Genomic DNA, 17,470 nt, shown 5'->3' with positions numbered 1-17,470 from the left:
CCTCCAAATCTGGTCTAGTTTAGGGTCAGGTTCAGGTCAGTGAGGTTTGAAGCTTGCAAAGGACTGGACACACGTGAATGCATCCTTTACTGCTTGGAAGATGGAGGGGGACCACTTTTGCAGGACTGGGGTAACTCTTGGAAGATATCTCTAGAGAGACATGTGTGCTGCCAGACTTTTGGAGACAGTGGAGCCCAGGTATAACACTTCGCCAGAGATCCCAGGGGTGGCACCGGTGGGGGGGTGTAGGGGAGGGAAAGGTTGAAGCCCAGATGCCAGCCAGAGGAGAGACTTGAACTTGCCTCCAGCAAGAGATGGCACACAGTTCCGCAACTTGCCAGACCACCCTGCAGGAGAGGCGAGCCCGGACGGTGATGATGGGCAGGACCACACCCTGACCAGACTCCTTAGCTCTGCATACCGCGTGCCATCTATTTAAACCCAGGCCTCAGGTCAGACCTGGAGATGGACTTGGGGGTCACTGGACCCCTTTATTTGCTCCTCTTTACATTGTGGCCACATTGAATAAATCACCCTTTTCTGCCTCTCACTATTTATTATCTGTTTGATTGGCATAGGGGAGGCATGGCTGAACTTAGCTTATTGGAACTGTGTGGGCCCAGGCTCTGACTCTAAATTAAACCCCAGTTAGAGTAGGAACTTACAGGGAGTCTTCGGCTGGTCGCCAGCAAGCATATGGGGGATCTGAGTCCCCCTGCAGAGAGTCCATGCACCCAGCCTCTAAACCAGAGCACCTTGATTCTGGCTTCAGGTGCGAGACTTGTGAGTGGGGTTCCTTCCCATACCCTCAGCTCTCCTCGGCACCCATCCCCCACCCCCCCAGCTGTGGCCTCAGTCACTGGGACCTAAGGCAAGGCTTCCCTTGTGCTCTTGGTCCAGATTTCCGGCCCACACAGAGCCTATGAACTTACATGTTTCCCTAAAACACCATAACAGTGACATCGTTATAAAGAAATCCTGGACAGAAGCAGAAATTGCAGATGGTCAGTACCGTGCCACCTCATGAGTCAAAGCAGTCACTACCCTGTCTAGAGTCGAGAGGCGAGGACTGGCCTTGGTGACGGTGCAGATGTCTGAGACAGGGACGTGGGGGGAAGATGTGTCCCTCTGGATGTGCAGATGTCTGAGACAGAGACATGGGGGGGGCATGTCCCTCTGGATGTGCAGATGTCTGAGACAGAGACATGGGGGGGCATGTCCTTCTGGATGTGCAGATGTCTGAGACAGAGACATGGGGGGTAGGGGGCGTGTCCCGCTGGATGTGCAGATATCTGAGACAGAGGCATGGGGGGCGTGTCCCGCTGGATGTGCAGATGTCTGAGACAGAGACATGGTGGGGGAAAGACGTGTCCCTCTGCATGGAGTTGGGTCATGGCTCCAGGCCTTTGCTTCTCCTCTCATCGCCGCCGTGGCACCTGATGGAAGCAACTTAAGGGCGAATGATTAATTTTAGGAACTTTTTTAATTGAGGGTTTTCTTCTGCATGGTAATTGCATGTGTGTAATGTATCTTGATCATGTCTGCCCCAGCTCCCCCCTCCTACTCCTGGATACCCCAAACCCTCCCCCTCCCCTTACGTCCCCTCCTGGTTTTGTATGACGCATGAGTCTGATCGTGCTGCCTGCATGACCCCTTCCCGGGCCACGGGCACCCCAGCCAGGTGCTCTTGACCAGGGTCACAGTGCCAGGCGAGAATTTCCTCATGGGAAGCTGGCCTCACATCCAGCCAGAGGTGGTTGGTTGGCCTGGCCCCTGCTCTGCGTCCTTGAGTTTGACTTGTTAGATTCCATCTGTGCTGTGGAATATTGTTTTAAGATGTGTTACATTTGTTTATGCTGTGGAACATTTGTTTAGTAATACAAAGATGTCTTATCCTTTTATGTTGCATTTGTTTAACTCTGAACTATGTTACTCTGCCCGCCTGAAACACCCAATAGAGAGCTGAATGGCCAATAGCTAGGCAGGGAAGGGAAGGGAAGGCAGAGAGAATAAACGGGAGGGGAAATCTGAGAGGAAAAAGGAGCAAGAACGGGGGGGGGCCAGGCACGCCGCCAGACACAGCCGGTCCCCTCAGTGTCACTCACGATTGCTCACTCACGGCTGCTCTCATGCCTTCTTGTTAGTGTCACAGGCATTTCCTGTGTCTGTGTATTATCGCAGACAGACAAACTCCCGGGGGGGGGGCCGATGCTGCAGCCCTGTTTCTATCTGCCTGGCACTGTCTGTGACACAGACGGTGTGTATCGTGTTATCTACAACAGAGGTGCTTGACTTATCCCACAGAAGTGATTCTAACAAGACATTTAAAAAAGAACATGTTTTTTTGAGATTTATTTGTAATATTTTAAAATTGTGTGTGTGTGTGTGTGTGTGTGTAGATGCTTGTGTAGATTCTTACACAGAACATTGGATCCCCTGAAGTTGGAGTTAAATGCCGTTGTGAACCTCCTAGTATGGGTGCTGGGAACTGAACTTAGAAATTCTGCAAGAGCCGTATGTGCTCTTAACCACTGAGCCATCTCCCCAGCAGCCAAACATGATCACTATTAGCCGAAGTAGAGCTGTGGCCTGTGGCCCCAGAGTGGTGCATTTGGAGAATAAAGTTTTATTGGTACGCAGCCTGTTTATTTCAGCATCACTCACGGCTGCTGTCTTGTGACTCTGACTGAGCTGTGGTTGCTATGGGGACCGGGAGGCTGCAGGGTCCAATATTTACTGCCTGGCCTGTCACTGGAGAAGCATCCGCTCTGCCTTGGACCAAAAGGGTGTTTAGAAATAGAAATAATGTTTTGTTGTGTTTCTTGAAAATTACCTTTTGTAGCCCTGGGGTGAGATTTCTACCACTGAACTGTGTCCCCAGTCCCAGATTATCAAGCTTCGTAAACCCTGACTGACTTGGATGGTTCTGGTTTCATCTGGCAACTTTGTCTGAAATCTCATGAAATAATTATTCTGTTGTAACTGATGATAATTTATAACCAGATTTGACGAGAGAAAGTGCCTAGAGTAGATTGGGTGATTGGTGTCCAATTTTTTAAAAATTAAAGACCATTAAAATTCATTGTGCATTAATTTATTTATGCCGGGAAGACAGCTAACGAGGCAGAGATAAAAAATGATGGTATCACATGCCAGCGGTTCTGCATGCAGTGCGGACCGGTTACATTATTTCACTCAGCATTACCTTGGTTGGTTGACTTTATAATAATTGTGAATTTTAATTAATTTTCACATTAAAATAGCTGAGCTGATGATTATCATGAAGATGCCTCATGTTTCTTGTGTGTAATCGCTGGCGTTCTGTGTGTTAAAGTCATCATGTATTTATTTGCAAGACTATTTCCCCATCAGAGTCTGAGCGGTTAGACATGGGGGCTTCGCGCCACCCTATTAGGATAGCAATTTAAATTATCTCACATGTACTCACCCCCCTTCTCCTCCCCTCACAGGCTTGTGGAAGAAAGCAAACTGGTCCCGCTCATTTTCGAAGTGATTCTGGTAAGAATGCAAGTGTGTCTCTTGGAATTCAAGTGAGCATTTCAAGTTTTAAAGTGTTTGGGTGAATTGTATGGTTCTCTCTCTAGCCTAGACTCTGTCCCCACAGACTGTGTGTCCTTTGTCTTGTTCTTAACCTCATCAGACCTCTGCCCTCAGACCCACACAGGATGTCACACTCTGCAAGCGAGAGTAGCTGGAGTCTCTAGATCGTCCTTCAATTGTAGTTTGCATTTTTATTTCTGTTGAATTAAGCAATGTGAGCTTTTTATTCTTCCTTTCTTCCCCCTCCCTCCCCCTCCCTCCTCTCCTCCCCCCTTCTCCCTCCCCCTCCCTCTCTTTGACTAGAGTCTTACTCTGTAGACGGTTGGCTCCACTATTGTGATCCTCCTGCCTCAGCCCCCTGAGTGCTGGGTTATAGGCACGTTCCACACTGCCCGGATGATGCCTACTTTGTAGCATAGGACACCACCTGGTCTGAGGTTGGCTTGTGGAGGGTGAACGGCTCTGCCACACTGGTGTGTAAGCCTCCAGCGTGACCCTCCTCACAATCATGCAGTTGCCTTCCCCCGAACTCAGAAGAGCTTAGCTTCCTTTCCCCGACAGAGGACGTGTACCTTAAATTAGCACCGCCCATGAGATCAAATCTTTGCTCTGTGGTTCCTGTGTGAGGAGAATGGATGGAACCCAGCATTGTCTGTCTTTGTGAAGAGTCTTCTCAGACCCTGCTGATCCGAGAAGGGGCTGGAAAGCGGGCAGGAGTGTCGCCAGCCAAAGAAAGTTCCCTTCTTACCAGTGCCCTAACCTGCAGAGCTCAGCGGTGGCTCATGGTGAGGGATGAGCGTCCCTCAGTCATTTCAGATATGCCTGCCAACCGTGTGTCTATGTGGGAAAAGCCTCAGACCCACACTCTGGTCAGGGGGCCGCTTGTGTTTCCTGGGGTGTCTGTGGTGTTCAAGCAAACACCATATACTGGTGTGGTGCCCCCTAGTGGTATGGAGGGCTGGGGAGGCTCCCAGTGGGCTCCTAGAGGACTCTCACTCACATCTCTTGCACTGGCACTTGAATAGAGGTGGGCGTGTTACCAATCATAGGTGGGGGCCAGGTGTCAAGAGCTGCGTGGTGAGTGCCATGTACAAGGTTGGAGGAATTGCTCAGAATGCTAGAGGGGGTCTAGCGGCAGCGGCAGAGGCAGGAGAGGAAAGGGAGAGGAAGATGTGTGGGATTTGTAGGGGGTTGCCATGCCCTACGCGTGTCTCCTGCGAAGGCTAATCTTGGTGATCAGCTTGGTTGGGTTGAAGTTAGTGAAGCCTGCCTCCGTGTGTCTGTGAGGGTGTTTGTTTCCAGAGACAATCAGGTCACAGGGCCTGTGACACAATGGACAGCCTAATCCATTGATGACTTAAAAACTTAGAAAGACCATTGCAACGCGGTGCAACTGTGGAGATTTCTATCACATTCTGGCCTGTAGTCTGTGCCCTGCCAACCATGGTGGGGCTACTCTATCAGGTGCTTCCTAGAGACAGAAGCCTCTGGAACCGTGAACAAGACAGAACTTTCCTCCTTTGAATCCATGTCCGAGGTTACAGTTGGCACTGCTCCTTCCTCAGAGGCAGAGGCAGAGGCAGAGGCAGAGGCAGAGGCAGAGGCAGAGGCAGAGGCAGAGGCAGAGGCAGAGGCAGAGGCAGCTCTTGTACTGTTACAGACTTGAGTTCCTTGCTTTGGGCAGCAGTGGATACAGAAACAGAACTGTCCCAGAGCCACATTTGGAGTGTGAAGAGTGTGACACAGAAACCCCGGAGCTAGACAGGCTTCAGGGTGGGCGCAGTGGCAGAGTGTTGTGCCTGCCCATCGGTCTGTTGCAACACGACAAATGAAAGACCCCGAGGCTGAGACTGGGGTTCAAGCCTCAAACTGAAGATCAGAAAAGCAAAGCAGCCAAGCCAGTAGCTCTTACCTCTACCCAGCTGAAATGGCAGTCCTGTCCCCACAAATCCTCAGGGACAAAAGGCTCTGAATTCCTGTCTCCTCCTCCTTTTATTCCTTTCTCTAGCCAGCCATATCTTCGTGTCTCTACCCCCTAGTGCTGGGATTAAAGGCGTGGGATCCCAAGTGCTGACATCACCTTTGTGTGAGCTGTCTTTTATGATTGGATCAATTTCATGTAGCCAGTGTGGTGTTGAACTAACAGAGGTCGTCCACCTCTTAATCCTGAGTCCTGGGATTAAAGGTGTGTGTCACCATCACCTAGCTTCTATAGCTAACTATTGTGGCGGCTTTGCTGTTTTGATCTCCAGTGACTATAATAATCATAAACAACAAGTTACCACCTTGGGCAGCTTGGTCCCCTCGGTGACTGGCAGAAGTCCTCACTGTACACGAAACCCCAGAGAGAAATCTTATACCAAGTGGGAAAGCTCACCAGCTCAACACCTGGAACTGTGTAAATGTCCCCCTCGAGAGTCTGCCGCCAGAGACCTCAGGAGGGCAGCATGGTCAGCCTCACGGTCAGCAGACATGGTGGAGGGATCACGTGGGTGCAAACTGTGGGGTCTCTCAGCACCTCAGCCTCACTCACTCTCAAGTGCAAGGGGATCTTGGCCAGGAGAGGAGAGGAGTGAGAGTCCCCGCTGACAACGAGCAAGACCAGTTCTGGGGCTAAGCTGGGGCCGTGAAAAGCACAATGTCCCTTTCTTTAAAAGTACAGGACATTTGGTCTCGAATTTCACACACCGACACAGCCCGCTTTGATCGTACCCACCCCTAACGGCCTCTGTGTTCACCTCCCAATCGCCAGCTTCTTGACTTTTTTGTCTTTTAGAATCCACTGGGCACAGTTTATACGGCCCATGTGCTCGTGGGTGTGGGGCCATTCACTGGGGCATGGTCAGCCTACTTTTTAAAAACGGTACTGCCCCTTCCAGCAGCTGTTAACTGCCCATAACTCCTTCCGGTCCACACCGGGACGCTGACTCTGGCTCGTTCAGTCGTTCAGTCTCTTAAGCCCCTGCTCCGTGATGGGCTCTGCGGCTTGGGAGCAGGGGCGTGTAGAAATGTCCCATTTGTGGCTGAGCTCTCTGCAGATACAAACTCTCTGTCCTTTGACCAGTTGTGGTACTGCTTTAACCGCCGTCCACTGCCCAAAGGAACTTCTCTGACGAAATCTGAAGGCTACACTAAGAGCGATGAATCTAAGGGCACCTCACTGCGGTGTCCAGTCCGCGTCTAAAACTGAAACAGGAAATACGCCTTCATGATCAGCCACAGTGAGCATTCAGTCAGTGCTACACCACTCTTTAAACCTTGCCGTCCCGGCCTCTTTGTCACAGGGAGTGAGGGTGACATCCCTGCACCATTGGCAGCGTGATGCTCTGAATCCAAGAGAACATTCTGAGCCTAGTTTTCTTGTTGGATATTATTTGTATTTTTTACATTTATTTGCTGTGTGTTTGGGTCACCTACATGCCACAGCCCATTCGTGGAGGTCAGAAAATACTTCCAAGCGTTGGTTTATTTTGTCTGGGGATCAAACTGCGATCGTTGGGCTTGGCGACAGGCACCTTCACCCTCTGAGCTGTCTTGCTGGCCCAGGATCTTGTTTTATACGGGGTTCTGCTGCTGCTGAGCAGAGAAGAGTGAACTAGGCTGCTTTATGGTCGGGCTTTGATGTCCTTGAAGGGCTTTGTTCAATTCCTGCTCTGCTTCTGTTGTTACTGCATGATCCGTGTGGCTCTCATAAACACACATTTTAATCAGTGCCGTGTCCAGCAGTCACCCCGTGGACACACCGAGTTCTCTAGGGATTTCGCTCACCCTCTGTCCCTGTTCCACGAAACACACTCTTATCTTAATGTTCCTGAGCTGAGGCAAACTCCATTGCTTTCAGTCAAGCGACCTGGGTGTCATGGCTGTAATCAATCTGTTTCACTTTTATCTCCCTCTACGTAAATGCCCAAGAGTGACGTGCTATAGAAGTCTCTATCTACACAAGTCTGAAGAGAACTCTCAGTAAAAAGAAGGAATTCTAAGTTGAATTGTGATATTTTTTCTCTGAGGCACTTTAGGACAGGCAGGTCCCTGGAGTCAGGGAAACAGCACATACCTCCCTGTGGTTTGACACCTGAGTCTGAGGGCCTGTGGGCATAAGACATGTGTGTGGCATACATGGGACAGCCTCTGTCAGTGGTGGGATCCAAATGTGGCCCAGTGAGAAGCTGGCGAGGGACCTGTGCAAGTGCTGTCACCCAGTCACAAGACAGCAGCAGGCTCATGACTCACCCCGTGGCGGCTACGGTGACCTCTGGATGACCTCTTTTCTCTGCCCAAGCTGTTGGGGATAACATAGTTACAGCCTGCTTATAGACTTTGTAACTTTGTTTCTCTTTCCCATAGTTCCTTGTACTCACAATGCATGTTTTCTTAAAGTCCTTCAGTAAGCACTCCCCTGAAAGGGTTTTCCTGCACAAAGTTTCTTGGCAATCCGGAGACAAGGGCTACCACAAAGTCAGACCATGCAACAAACCTGACTCTAGATTTATTGGGGAAAAACACAGAATGGTGGCTCTCTATGAGCAGGGACAGCAGGGGGCTTGGAGGGGGGCAGGCTTTGGTAGAGTCTTTGGAGCATGGGCAGTGAGCTCATGGAGTATATGAAATGAGCTTGTGGAGTCTATGCGGTGAGCTGGGGTATATGCAGTGAGCTAGAGTTTATGTGGTGAGCTGGTGGAGTCTATGTGGTGAGCTGGTGGAGTCTATGTGGTGAGCTCATGGAGTATATGCAGTGAGCCCGTGGAGTATATGCGGTGAGCTCGTGGAGTCTATTCGGTGAGCTGGTGGAGTATATGCGGTGAACTCGTGGAGTATATGTGGTGAGCTGGAGTATATGCGGTGAGCTGGTGGAGTATATATGGTGAGCTCGTGGAGTATATGTGGTGAGCTCGTGGAGTATATGTGATGAGCTCGTGGAGTATATGTGGTGAGATAGTAGAAAAGTGCACCATGGCTAGAAGAATTGCTTGGCCGTTAACCCGAGTCATGGGTAGGGACAGGCCAGAGGCCGGGTGATCTCCACTGGCCCGTTGCCCCCTACATGCCCCCTCTTCAGGTGGACAGGAGTTGCTGACTGCCTCTCTGCTGCGTTGGTAGCCATTGCTGGAGAAGGGAACAGGATTTTTAATGTGTTCTGTGTGAAGCGGCCCTGGTGGAAACCTTGAGCAAAGTAGGAGTGTCTGGAGTTGTGTGGAGAACAGGATCTTCTATGGTAGATTGCATTTCATAACCAGGCGAAAGCAATTCTTATTTGGGGGGAAAAACATCAAAGCTACCTCTAATTGCTACTGATTGCTCAGGAGGCGCAGTCCTCCTTCCTCTGCTGGGCTGGTGTGTAAGTCCTTGAATCTGAAAGACCCCAGGCGGGGGACTTTCACGGGAGGGAGACCCGAACCCAAGGAACACCGAGGCCACGAGCTTGGATGCAAACAGCAAGAGGCTTTATTGATAATACACGGGTACCCGGGGCATCTCAGTCTCGGGAACTGAGAGCCCCGAGTTGGGGACTCAGGGGTTCTTTTATAGCAAAAAGCGCAGTACAGAAGCGAGAAGCCTAGTTACGGGACCCTGATTGGGTAATTTAAATGAGGCTGGGGCTCAGAACGAGATTTCTCTCATCTGGACAGAGAGGCAATTAAGGTTTCTCTCAGAACTCAATTCTCGGCCTTGGCCCTATCTGAAGAACAAAGGTTTCTGTGCCTGCCCAATCTTTCTGGGCTGGCTGTGCAGACCATAGACACCTGGGCCCCTATCTGGACAGAGATAGTAGTGACTATGCAGCTGTAAAGACCTTGAGCTGAGCTTCCTTCTGATCAAAAAAAATGACTATTCGGCTGAGCTGTGGGGGAAAGGAATTTTCCATAAGCCTCAGCTGCTTGCGCTGGGCCGGGGTCTTTCATTCCCCCATTGCTCTTGTAACTGAATGAAATCTTTCATTCAGAGGTTTCTGCCATCTCGAAATCCCTTTGCTTTAGCTGCTGGTATTGCTGAGTCAAGACCAGTGATTGTACAACCGATAGCCTTTCTTTTATCTTGGCCAGGTTGTCTCTTACCACTCCGTTATGGTCTGCGTAAAAGCAGCATTCTTCTTTAAGGGCCGCACAAATTCCCCCCTGCTGTAAAAATAAGAGGTCTAGTCCCCTTCTATTTTGGAGGGCTACTTCTGCCAGGGCAGCGACAGATTCCTCTAAAGACCGAACATCTGCACACATTACTTGTTGTAGGAGTTGGAACTGTTTAGTTTCCTGCAGTGCGACAGTACCGGTTCCTATTCCTGCCGCTATGCCTCCCATGGTTAATCCCCCTAGTAGGATGGCAGTGGTGATGGAGATAGGTTCCCTCTTACTGCGGCCAGTTCTTATCAGGTCAGTCATAATCAGAGGGGTGGTAAATTACCTTAGGCCATAATTCTATCAGAACACAATAGTCTTGGCATTTAATACCGTGGTGGAGACACAAGGGGTTAATCCAGTGTTGCATGCCCAATATGTCCCATTGGGGGCTATCAAGTAGTGGCCACTTTGGGGCAAAGGCTCAGTGGCATTGCATAGTCCTTGATGCGTAGCGGGGACTTTACCTATATATAGTCCCTTTCCAGACACTTCTGAGATGGTTAATTTATGTTGCATGGCTGTCCCACAAAGTGCCCCGGCTGTGGCCTGTTTTGTATATTCGCCCACAACCGCTAAGCCTTCATAATAGGGAGGTTGCGGAGTCAGACAAAGCCAGCATTCCTTAGTCTTATCTGGGCGAGTTAAATTCAGAGTGGCATATGTCCCTTTAATTAGGGCTAATATTCTATCTCCCGTGCCTTCAAGGGGGGGGCCCGAGGAGGGGGGGTTTGGGAGTGCTTTCTGTAGGCTCGGGAGCGGCTGTGGTTTTAGGCAGGGTCATGGGCCTGGTATCAGCCTTGGGCAGAGTAGGCTAGGCTGCTTTTGATCAGCAAGGACCTGATTAGGGCCTATTGCCTGTGAATTGACAGGAGCCACCTTACATCTGATTGTAAAGATTACCCCCTTGTCTGGCCCGTACAGATACCAACGCAAACCCCAAGTATACCCAGTCTGCCAGTCCGGGGCTTGCTTTCCCTGCGCAGTGAAGGAAATGGCAAGAGGCCTACCTATCATTCCAGATTGTCCTTTGTCCCAGCCTCTGCGTACCTGTATTTTATCCCAGGATGAGGATGGCCTCCAATATGCGTCCCCTGTAGTCTTGCACCCCCAAGCTGCACAGAAAAAGTAGTCATATCCCCCACATTTCTGGGCCTGTTGCCAGGCACGCCCATCTCGGGGGCAGACATAGAAGTCCTTTGAACTTAGCTGCTCTCTGGCTCTTTGATCAACATACCCGGGGGTGGTTTCTCTGGAGTCCATGAGTGCACGTCGACGTCTGTAAAAGTGGGAGCCACTGGCGCATACCTTTGGGTGGCAATGGGGAATGTCCCAAGTGTCCAACCCTGCTACTAAATCATAAAATTCAGGCCACAGAGTAGGCCATCATGTCCCAAGTGCATGTGGTTCCGTGACAGGATAAATGACCTCCCCCATCTGGGAGAGGACCTCCCAGGTTAATTTATAAACAGCATGGGGACTGGAGACCACACCAGTGTTTGATTTTATGAGGAGGGCTATTAGCAGGAGGGAGAGGAGCGGGTAAGTTTTATTTTTAGAGGATTTTGAGTGCGCTGAGCCTTTCATCCTGGGTCCGGATCCTCAGGGAAGGCAGCTTTTACGTGCCAGGCATGTATCCAAGCAGCAATCCCGTCCACCTTGAGAGCAGTAGGGGTGGTCAACAGGACCGTGTATGGTCCCTTCCAGCGAGGTTCAAGGTTCTTAGCCTGGTGGCGCCGGACCCAAACGCTGTCTCCCACGTAATAGGAGTGGGGGGGGGGACAATAGGGTGTCTCCTCTGGTCTCGGTAGGCTTGGGCCAGAGGCTTCCAGACTTCCTGCTGAACCAGCTGGAGTGCCTGCAGGTGAGCTTGAAGAGAGGAGGAATTGGCATAGTCAGAAATATCTTGGTCAAAGAACTGAACAAAGGGAATGGTGGTTCCATGTAAAATCTCAAAAGGGGTGAAGCCATGGGGGCTCGGTGTATTCCGGGCACGATAGAGGGCAAGGGGGAGCAAGAGGACCCAGTCTTTAGTGCCAGCTACAAGCGATAATTTAGTTATAGTCTCCTTAATGGTTCTATTTATTTGTTCTACCTGTCCTGAGCTTTGGGGTCAGTAAGCACAATGTAATCTCCAATTAATCCCCAACAAGGTGGCCACAGACTGACTTACCTGAGAAACAAAGGCAGGCCCGTTGTCTGTCCCCAATACCTGTGGCATTCCGTAACGGGGAAGATTTCTTCAAGAAGTTTCTTGGTGACCACCTTTGTTGTCTCGTGCTTGGTGGGGTAGGCTTCTGCCAGTCTCAGGGCCTGTGTCAAGGCAATCAGTTCTGCTCGTTGGGCTGATGTTCCTGGCGGCAAGGCCTCGGCCCAAATTGTTTCTGACTCAGTTGTCAATGCAGCACCGGCTTTCTGCTCTCCTTGATGTACAAAGCTGCTTCCGTCCGTGAACCAGACAAGGTCAGGGTTGGGAAGGGGTTGATCCGTGAGGTCAGCTCTCGTCCCATGGACCTCAGCCAGGACCTGCAAGCAGTTATGAGTCTCTGCTTCCCCGGGAGGGGAGTAGCGAGGCGGGGTCTAGGGTCACCGGAGCCCCGGAGTGAATTCGGTCCTTGTCCAGCAACAGAGTCTGGTAATGGGTCATCCTGGCATTGGTGAGCCAGCGGCCTGGTGGCTGCCTGAGCATAGATAGTCAAAGGCTGCCCCAACGTCAATTTGTCAAAGGGTTCAGTCAGATCAGGTAACCCCAGAGCTGGGGAGCTGAGCAGAGCCTTCTTGATGTCCATGAAGGCTTTCTCCTGGCTCTCCCCTCAGTCAAAGTTGTCCCATGATTCCCAGGTCTGCATCCTGCCATTCAAAGGCAAACAGTGGCTGGCTGTCTTTGTGTAACCGCAAGCAGAAGAAGGCATCCTTTAAATCCAGGACTGAGTACCAAATATAGTCAGGTGGCAGTCCACTCAGGAGGTTATAGGGATTGGGGACCGTGGGGTGTATGTCCTCAACCAGCTTATTGACTTCCCGGAGGTCCTGGACCGGCCTATAGTCATTGGTTCCGGGCTTCTTGACTGGCAACAAGGGAGTGTTCCAGGGGGACCGGCAGGGGGTTAGAATGCCCTGCTCCAGTAGCCTCTTAATGTGAGGTTTGATTCCATCGCGGGCCTCCCGGGACATGGGATATTGTTTAATTGAGGCCGGGAGAGCAGATGCCTTTAAATGGACTATGATGGGAGCCTGCTGGAGGGCTAGTCCCATTCCTCCAGTCTCTGCCCAGGACTGGGGAAAGTCAGTCAACCAGCGGTCCTCGACCTTAAAAGAGTCATCCTTGGGCTCATGTATTCTATATTCCTCTTCTAAGGCTATGGTCAGCACCGTGAGTGGGGCCCCTTCTGGCCCCGTGACTCTTATGTTGGCTTTCTCGAAATGTACTTGAGCCTTTAACTTCGTTAGGAGGTCTCGACCCAGGAGGGGTATGGACAGTCAGGAACATGTAAAAAGGAGTGCATCACCTTACCGGTCGCTAGGTGGAGCTGGCGGTCCGTGGTCCATCGATATTGCTTCCCACCGGTAGCTCCTTGTACCCAGGCAGTTCGTCGGCTCAGGGGGCCGGGTGACCGATTTAGAACAGAGTGTTGAGCCCCCGTGTCTACCAGGAAGGTGACCGGGCGCCCCCCTACTGGTATGGTTATCCGGGGCTCAGGGGGGCTCCTGGCCCTGACCTCCCTAATCTTCGAGGCTCAGCAGGTCGGAGGTCTGAGAGCGGGGTTTGGGCCTTTGGAATGTCCTTCTTTGTTTCTTGGGACATTCTCTTGCCCAGTGTCCTCTCTCCTTGCAGTATGCACACTGGTTCCTTTCCAGGCAAGGCCCTCTTTGTCCCTCTCTCTGCCTATCCTGTCTCTGCTCTGCAACTACTGTGGCCAACAGTTTAGTCATCTCTCTATTACGCTTCTTGTCCCTTGCTATCCTGTCTCTCTCATTTCCTGTCTCTGACATTCTGTTTACCTCTTTTCTCTCTCTCTCTGAGCTTCTCTTTTATTAAAAAAATACGTTCTGTCTCCCTCAATACATCTGGTAGTGTATACCCCTGTCATATGGGTTATACATTCTGTAAGCTTCCTTAAGTCTTTCAAAAAAATGCGGCTGGCGATTCCTCTGCCTTCTGAACTATCTGTCTTACCTGGGCCAAATTTATAGATTGCTTATCCGTCTTTCGGAGACTCGCTACAAGCAACTGGCATTAAAGACATTAGATGGGTCCTACCTGCCTCAGTGGTGAAGTCCCAGTCTGGGCAGCATCAATTTCATTTGGAAGCTGCGTAGGTTGTCCATTTGCCCCAGGTGGGGTGATGGGTAGTAAGAACCGACTCCAATAGATCAGTCATTCTCACAGGATCTGCTGAAAAGGAGGGGTTATTTTTTTCCAGTTATAAAGATCTGAGGCAGAGAACGGCCAGTACTGCAACTGGCCATCATGGCCCGTCCGGAGGCAGGGCAGTGGAATCCGGAGCGGCTGCTCCCTGCGGCCTCGCAGTCCGGAGGCCAGGGGGTGGGGGAGAGGAGGAGGAGTGACCTCCTGGGTGTACAAAGGAGCGCACCCAGGGAGGAGGGTCATAGACCAGCACTTCCCAGGTAACTATATAGGGTACTTGGTCCGGGTGGCCCTGGGGTCCAGGATCCATGACTTTCTCTTTCACCTGGAAAATAATTTGAGAGTTAAAGGTGCCATCTCGTGGCCAGCCAACATCAAAAGTTGGCCATTCAGAAGAGCAAAAGGTGATTCATTGCTTCTTGCGCACATCGACAGACCGGTTGTGAGCGTACTCCTGGACCTGTTGCCAATGTGAAAGGGTCAGGCTAAGCAGAGTGGTAACTGTCTGGCCCATTTTCTCGAGAGCGATGACAAACGACACTAAGACGGACGAACAGATAAGAAACAAAAACAAACAGATTTTCGCTGCGCGGCTTTGACGAAAGTCAAAAGCAAATTCAGATCGGGGACGGGGGCCTTGTGCTCCCGTCCTTGTCCCCTATCAGGATGGAAACTCCCTCGGCCAGTGGGACTTCCCCAAACAGACGGGGCAGATTCCTAGGCATCTACCCCAAACAACCGAGTCCCTAAGGACTCCCAGATACAAACGGGGCAGATTCCTAGGCATCTACCCCAAACAAACGGTTCCTTAAGAACCCCAAATACAAACGGGGCAGATTGACATCCACCCCTACAAATGAGTACTCCAAATACAAACGGGGCAGATTGACATCCACCCCTACAAATGAGTACTCCAAATACAAACGGGGCCCCCAAACAACAGAGTACTCCAAACGCTACCAGGACGTTTCCTGGAGCTTACAAATGCATACAGCTGTATACTACAAATGCAGGCGCAAGAAAATAACAGGCATAGACAGACAGCAGACAACAGAACAACAGAAATTTAGTCCGGACAATTCTTACCTCCCAGAAGTGGGTCGGTGGTCCCTGGGCGGGGTCTCACTTCCCGGCCAATGCACCAAATGAAAGACCCCAGGCGGGGGACTTTCACGGGAGGGAGACCCGAACCCAAGGAACACCGAGGCCACGAGCTTGGATGCAAACAGCAAGAGGCTTTATTGATAATACACGGGTACCCGGGGCATCTCAGTCTCGGGAACTGAGAGCCCCGAGTTGGGGACTCAGGGGTTCTTTTATAGCAAAAAGCGCAGTACAGAAGCGAGAAGCCTAGTTACGGGACCCTGATTGGGTAATTTAAATGAGGCTGGGGCTCAGAACGAGATTTCTCTCATCTGGACAGAGAGGCAATTAAGGTTTCTCTCAGAACTCAATTCTCGGCCTTGGCCCTATCTGAAGAACAAAGGTTTCTGTGCCTGCCCAATCTTTCTGGGCTGGCTGTGCAGACCATAGACACCTGGGCCCCTATCTGGACAGAGATAGTAGTGACTATGCAGCTGTAAAGACCTTGAGCTGAGCTTCCTTCTGATCAAAAAAATGACTATTCGGCTGAGCTGTGGGGGAAAGGAATTTTCCATAAGCCTCAGCTGCTTGCGCTGGGCCGGGGTCTTTCAAATCAACCCTTTGGAGAAGTGGAGAGGGAGGGGGAGGGAGAGGAGGGGGAGGGAGAGGAGGGGGGAGGTAGAGTCTCTTCTACCAGTGATTCACTGGGTAGGAGCTGTTGAGGCTGGGCTGTTAAGTTACTTGCCAGCTTGGCAGAACCTGAGCCCCTGGGGAAAGGACTCTGTGGACATGTCTGTCAGGGATGATCTCGCTTACGTTACCAGCGTGGGAAGACCGGTCTTAACTGTGGGCCCAGAGCTAGACCCCGAGCAGGGATCCCAGGCTGGGAGGATGGAGAAAGCAAGCTGAGCACTGGCAGGCATGGCTGTCTTCTCCCTTTGGGTGTCATGTGACCAGCTGTACCCCGATCCAGCTCTGCGCTATGGGCTGTGATCCAGCCCTCCTTCTTGAGGTCTCAAGGTATTAACAACACCAGCAGGAAGGGAGGCCAAACAGAGGATGATACATAAGTGTCCACCCCAGAGGAGGGGCTGGTACTCTGCTAAGTAAGGGGAGCGAGGCAGGGCAGGGCGGGGCAGTCTCTCAGACTGACCTTGGAACGGAGATCCAAGGGTGAAGAGTTGTCCCATTGAAGAAGAGAGCCCCGGGGGGTGTAGTGAGTATGGGATGTGTCGAGACAGGTGTGTGTGTCTGTGTGTGTGTGTGGTGTTTGTGTCTGTGTGTGTATGTGGTGTGTGTGTGTGTGTGTGGTGTGTGTGTGTGTGGTATGTGTCTGTGTGTGTCTGTGGTGTGCATGTGTGTGTGGTGTGTGTGTGTGTGTGTGGTGTGTGTGTCTGTGTTTCTGGTGTGCATGTGTGTGTCTGTGTGTGTGTGTGTGTGGTGTGTGTGTGCGTGCGTGTGTGTGCGTGTGTGTGACAGCTACTAGGGCTATAGGACAGGCCTTTCTGCTGTGTTTGCTTCTTGCTGGTTTTGCAAAGACACCCTCCAAGCTCACATGGCAACCTCCGCTTGGGTAGAGCCGTCGGTGCGGCAGGAGAAATGTCCCACAAAGAGGCCGATCGCTTGCCTTGGGTTCGGGACTCCTGGAACAGTTTCAGGCCATCGGTCTCGCTGGAAAGGAGTCCCCATGGTCCTCTGTCACCGGAGGACGCACAGTGCCAGCCACAGGTGTTGGTCAGTGGGGCTCATGGGTCAGTCACGGGGACTGTGGGAAGGGAGCACAGCGGACTTGCTGGCCTCTGAGTTCTGTCTGAAGGTCCCAGGACAAGAGCAACAGAGAGAGCAGACTGTCTCAGCCCTGAGCTTCAGCTACAGGTCCCCTGTATGCAGAAGACAGCTGGGGAGCTGCTTACCAAAGAGTGCCTCCTGCTGGAGGGGGAGGGACACTCCTTCCCTGGCAGTGCCCACCCATGCCCTCCTCCCTGGCCTGTGTGCCTGAGCTGTACGTGTTGATACCAGAGGAGGGCATTGGGTGGCCTTGCTTCTCCCTGTCTGCCTTACTCATTGAGTCTGGAGCTGGACTAGTAGCCACAAGACACAGTCTCCCTCCTGTCCCTGCCCACAGGGTTCAGCTGTGCATAGCTGCACTCTTGCTTCTTATGTGGTTCTGAGGATTTGAACTTGGGTCCCTATGCTCGGGCAGCCCTGCATTTTCACTGTCGGCATTTTTACACGAGGCTGGGCTGGTTCCCACTGGCCCCTGGATGTGATGGGTAAACACGGCTTTCCGAAGGCTGTGAGCCAGCACCTGCCTGGCTCCCGAGGGTAGAACTGTTGGAAGAAC

At 51.6% G+C, this 17,470-nt stretch overlaps 1 protein-coding gene across 1 annotated transcript in view; it reads left to right on the top strand.

The window, feature by feature from the left end:
* Positions 1-17,470, top strand: part of Ulk4 (unc-51 like kinase 4) — a 267,099-nt gene that overhangs the window by 112,111 nt on the left and 137,518 nt on the right. The window contains 1 exon segment of the mRNA XM_040739628.1: positions 3,471-3,519. Within this exon segment, the coding sequence (XP_040595562.1) occupies positions 3,471-3,519 (49 nt within the window).

This window comes from Mesocricetus auratus, unplaced genomic scaffold (genome assembly GCF_017639785.1).
Source record: "Mesocricetus auratus isolate SY011 unplaced genomic scaffold, BCM_Maur_2.0 Super-Scaffold_100691, whole genome shotgun sequence".
NCBI classification, from domain to species: domain Eukaryota; kingdom Metazoa; phylum Chordata; class Mammalia; order Rodentia; family Cricetidae; genus Mesocricetus; species Mesocricetus auratus.
Note: the sequence above shows the minus strand (reverse complement) of the source record. Positions and strands in the feature narration are given on the sequence as shown.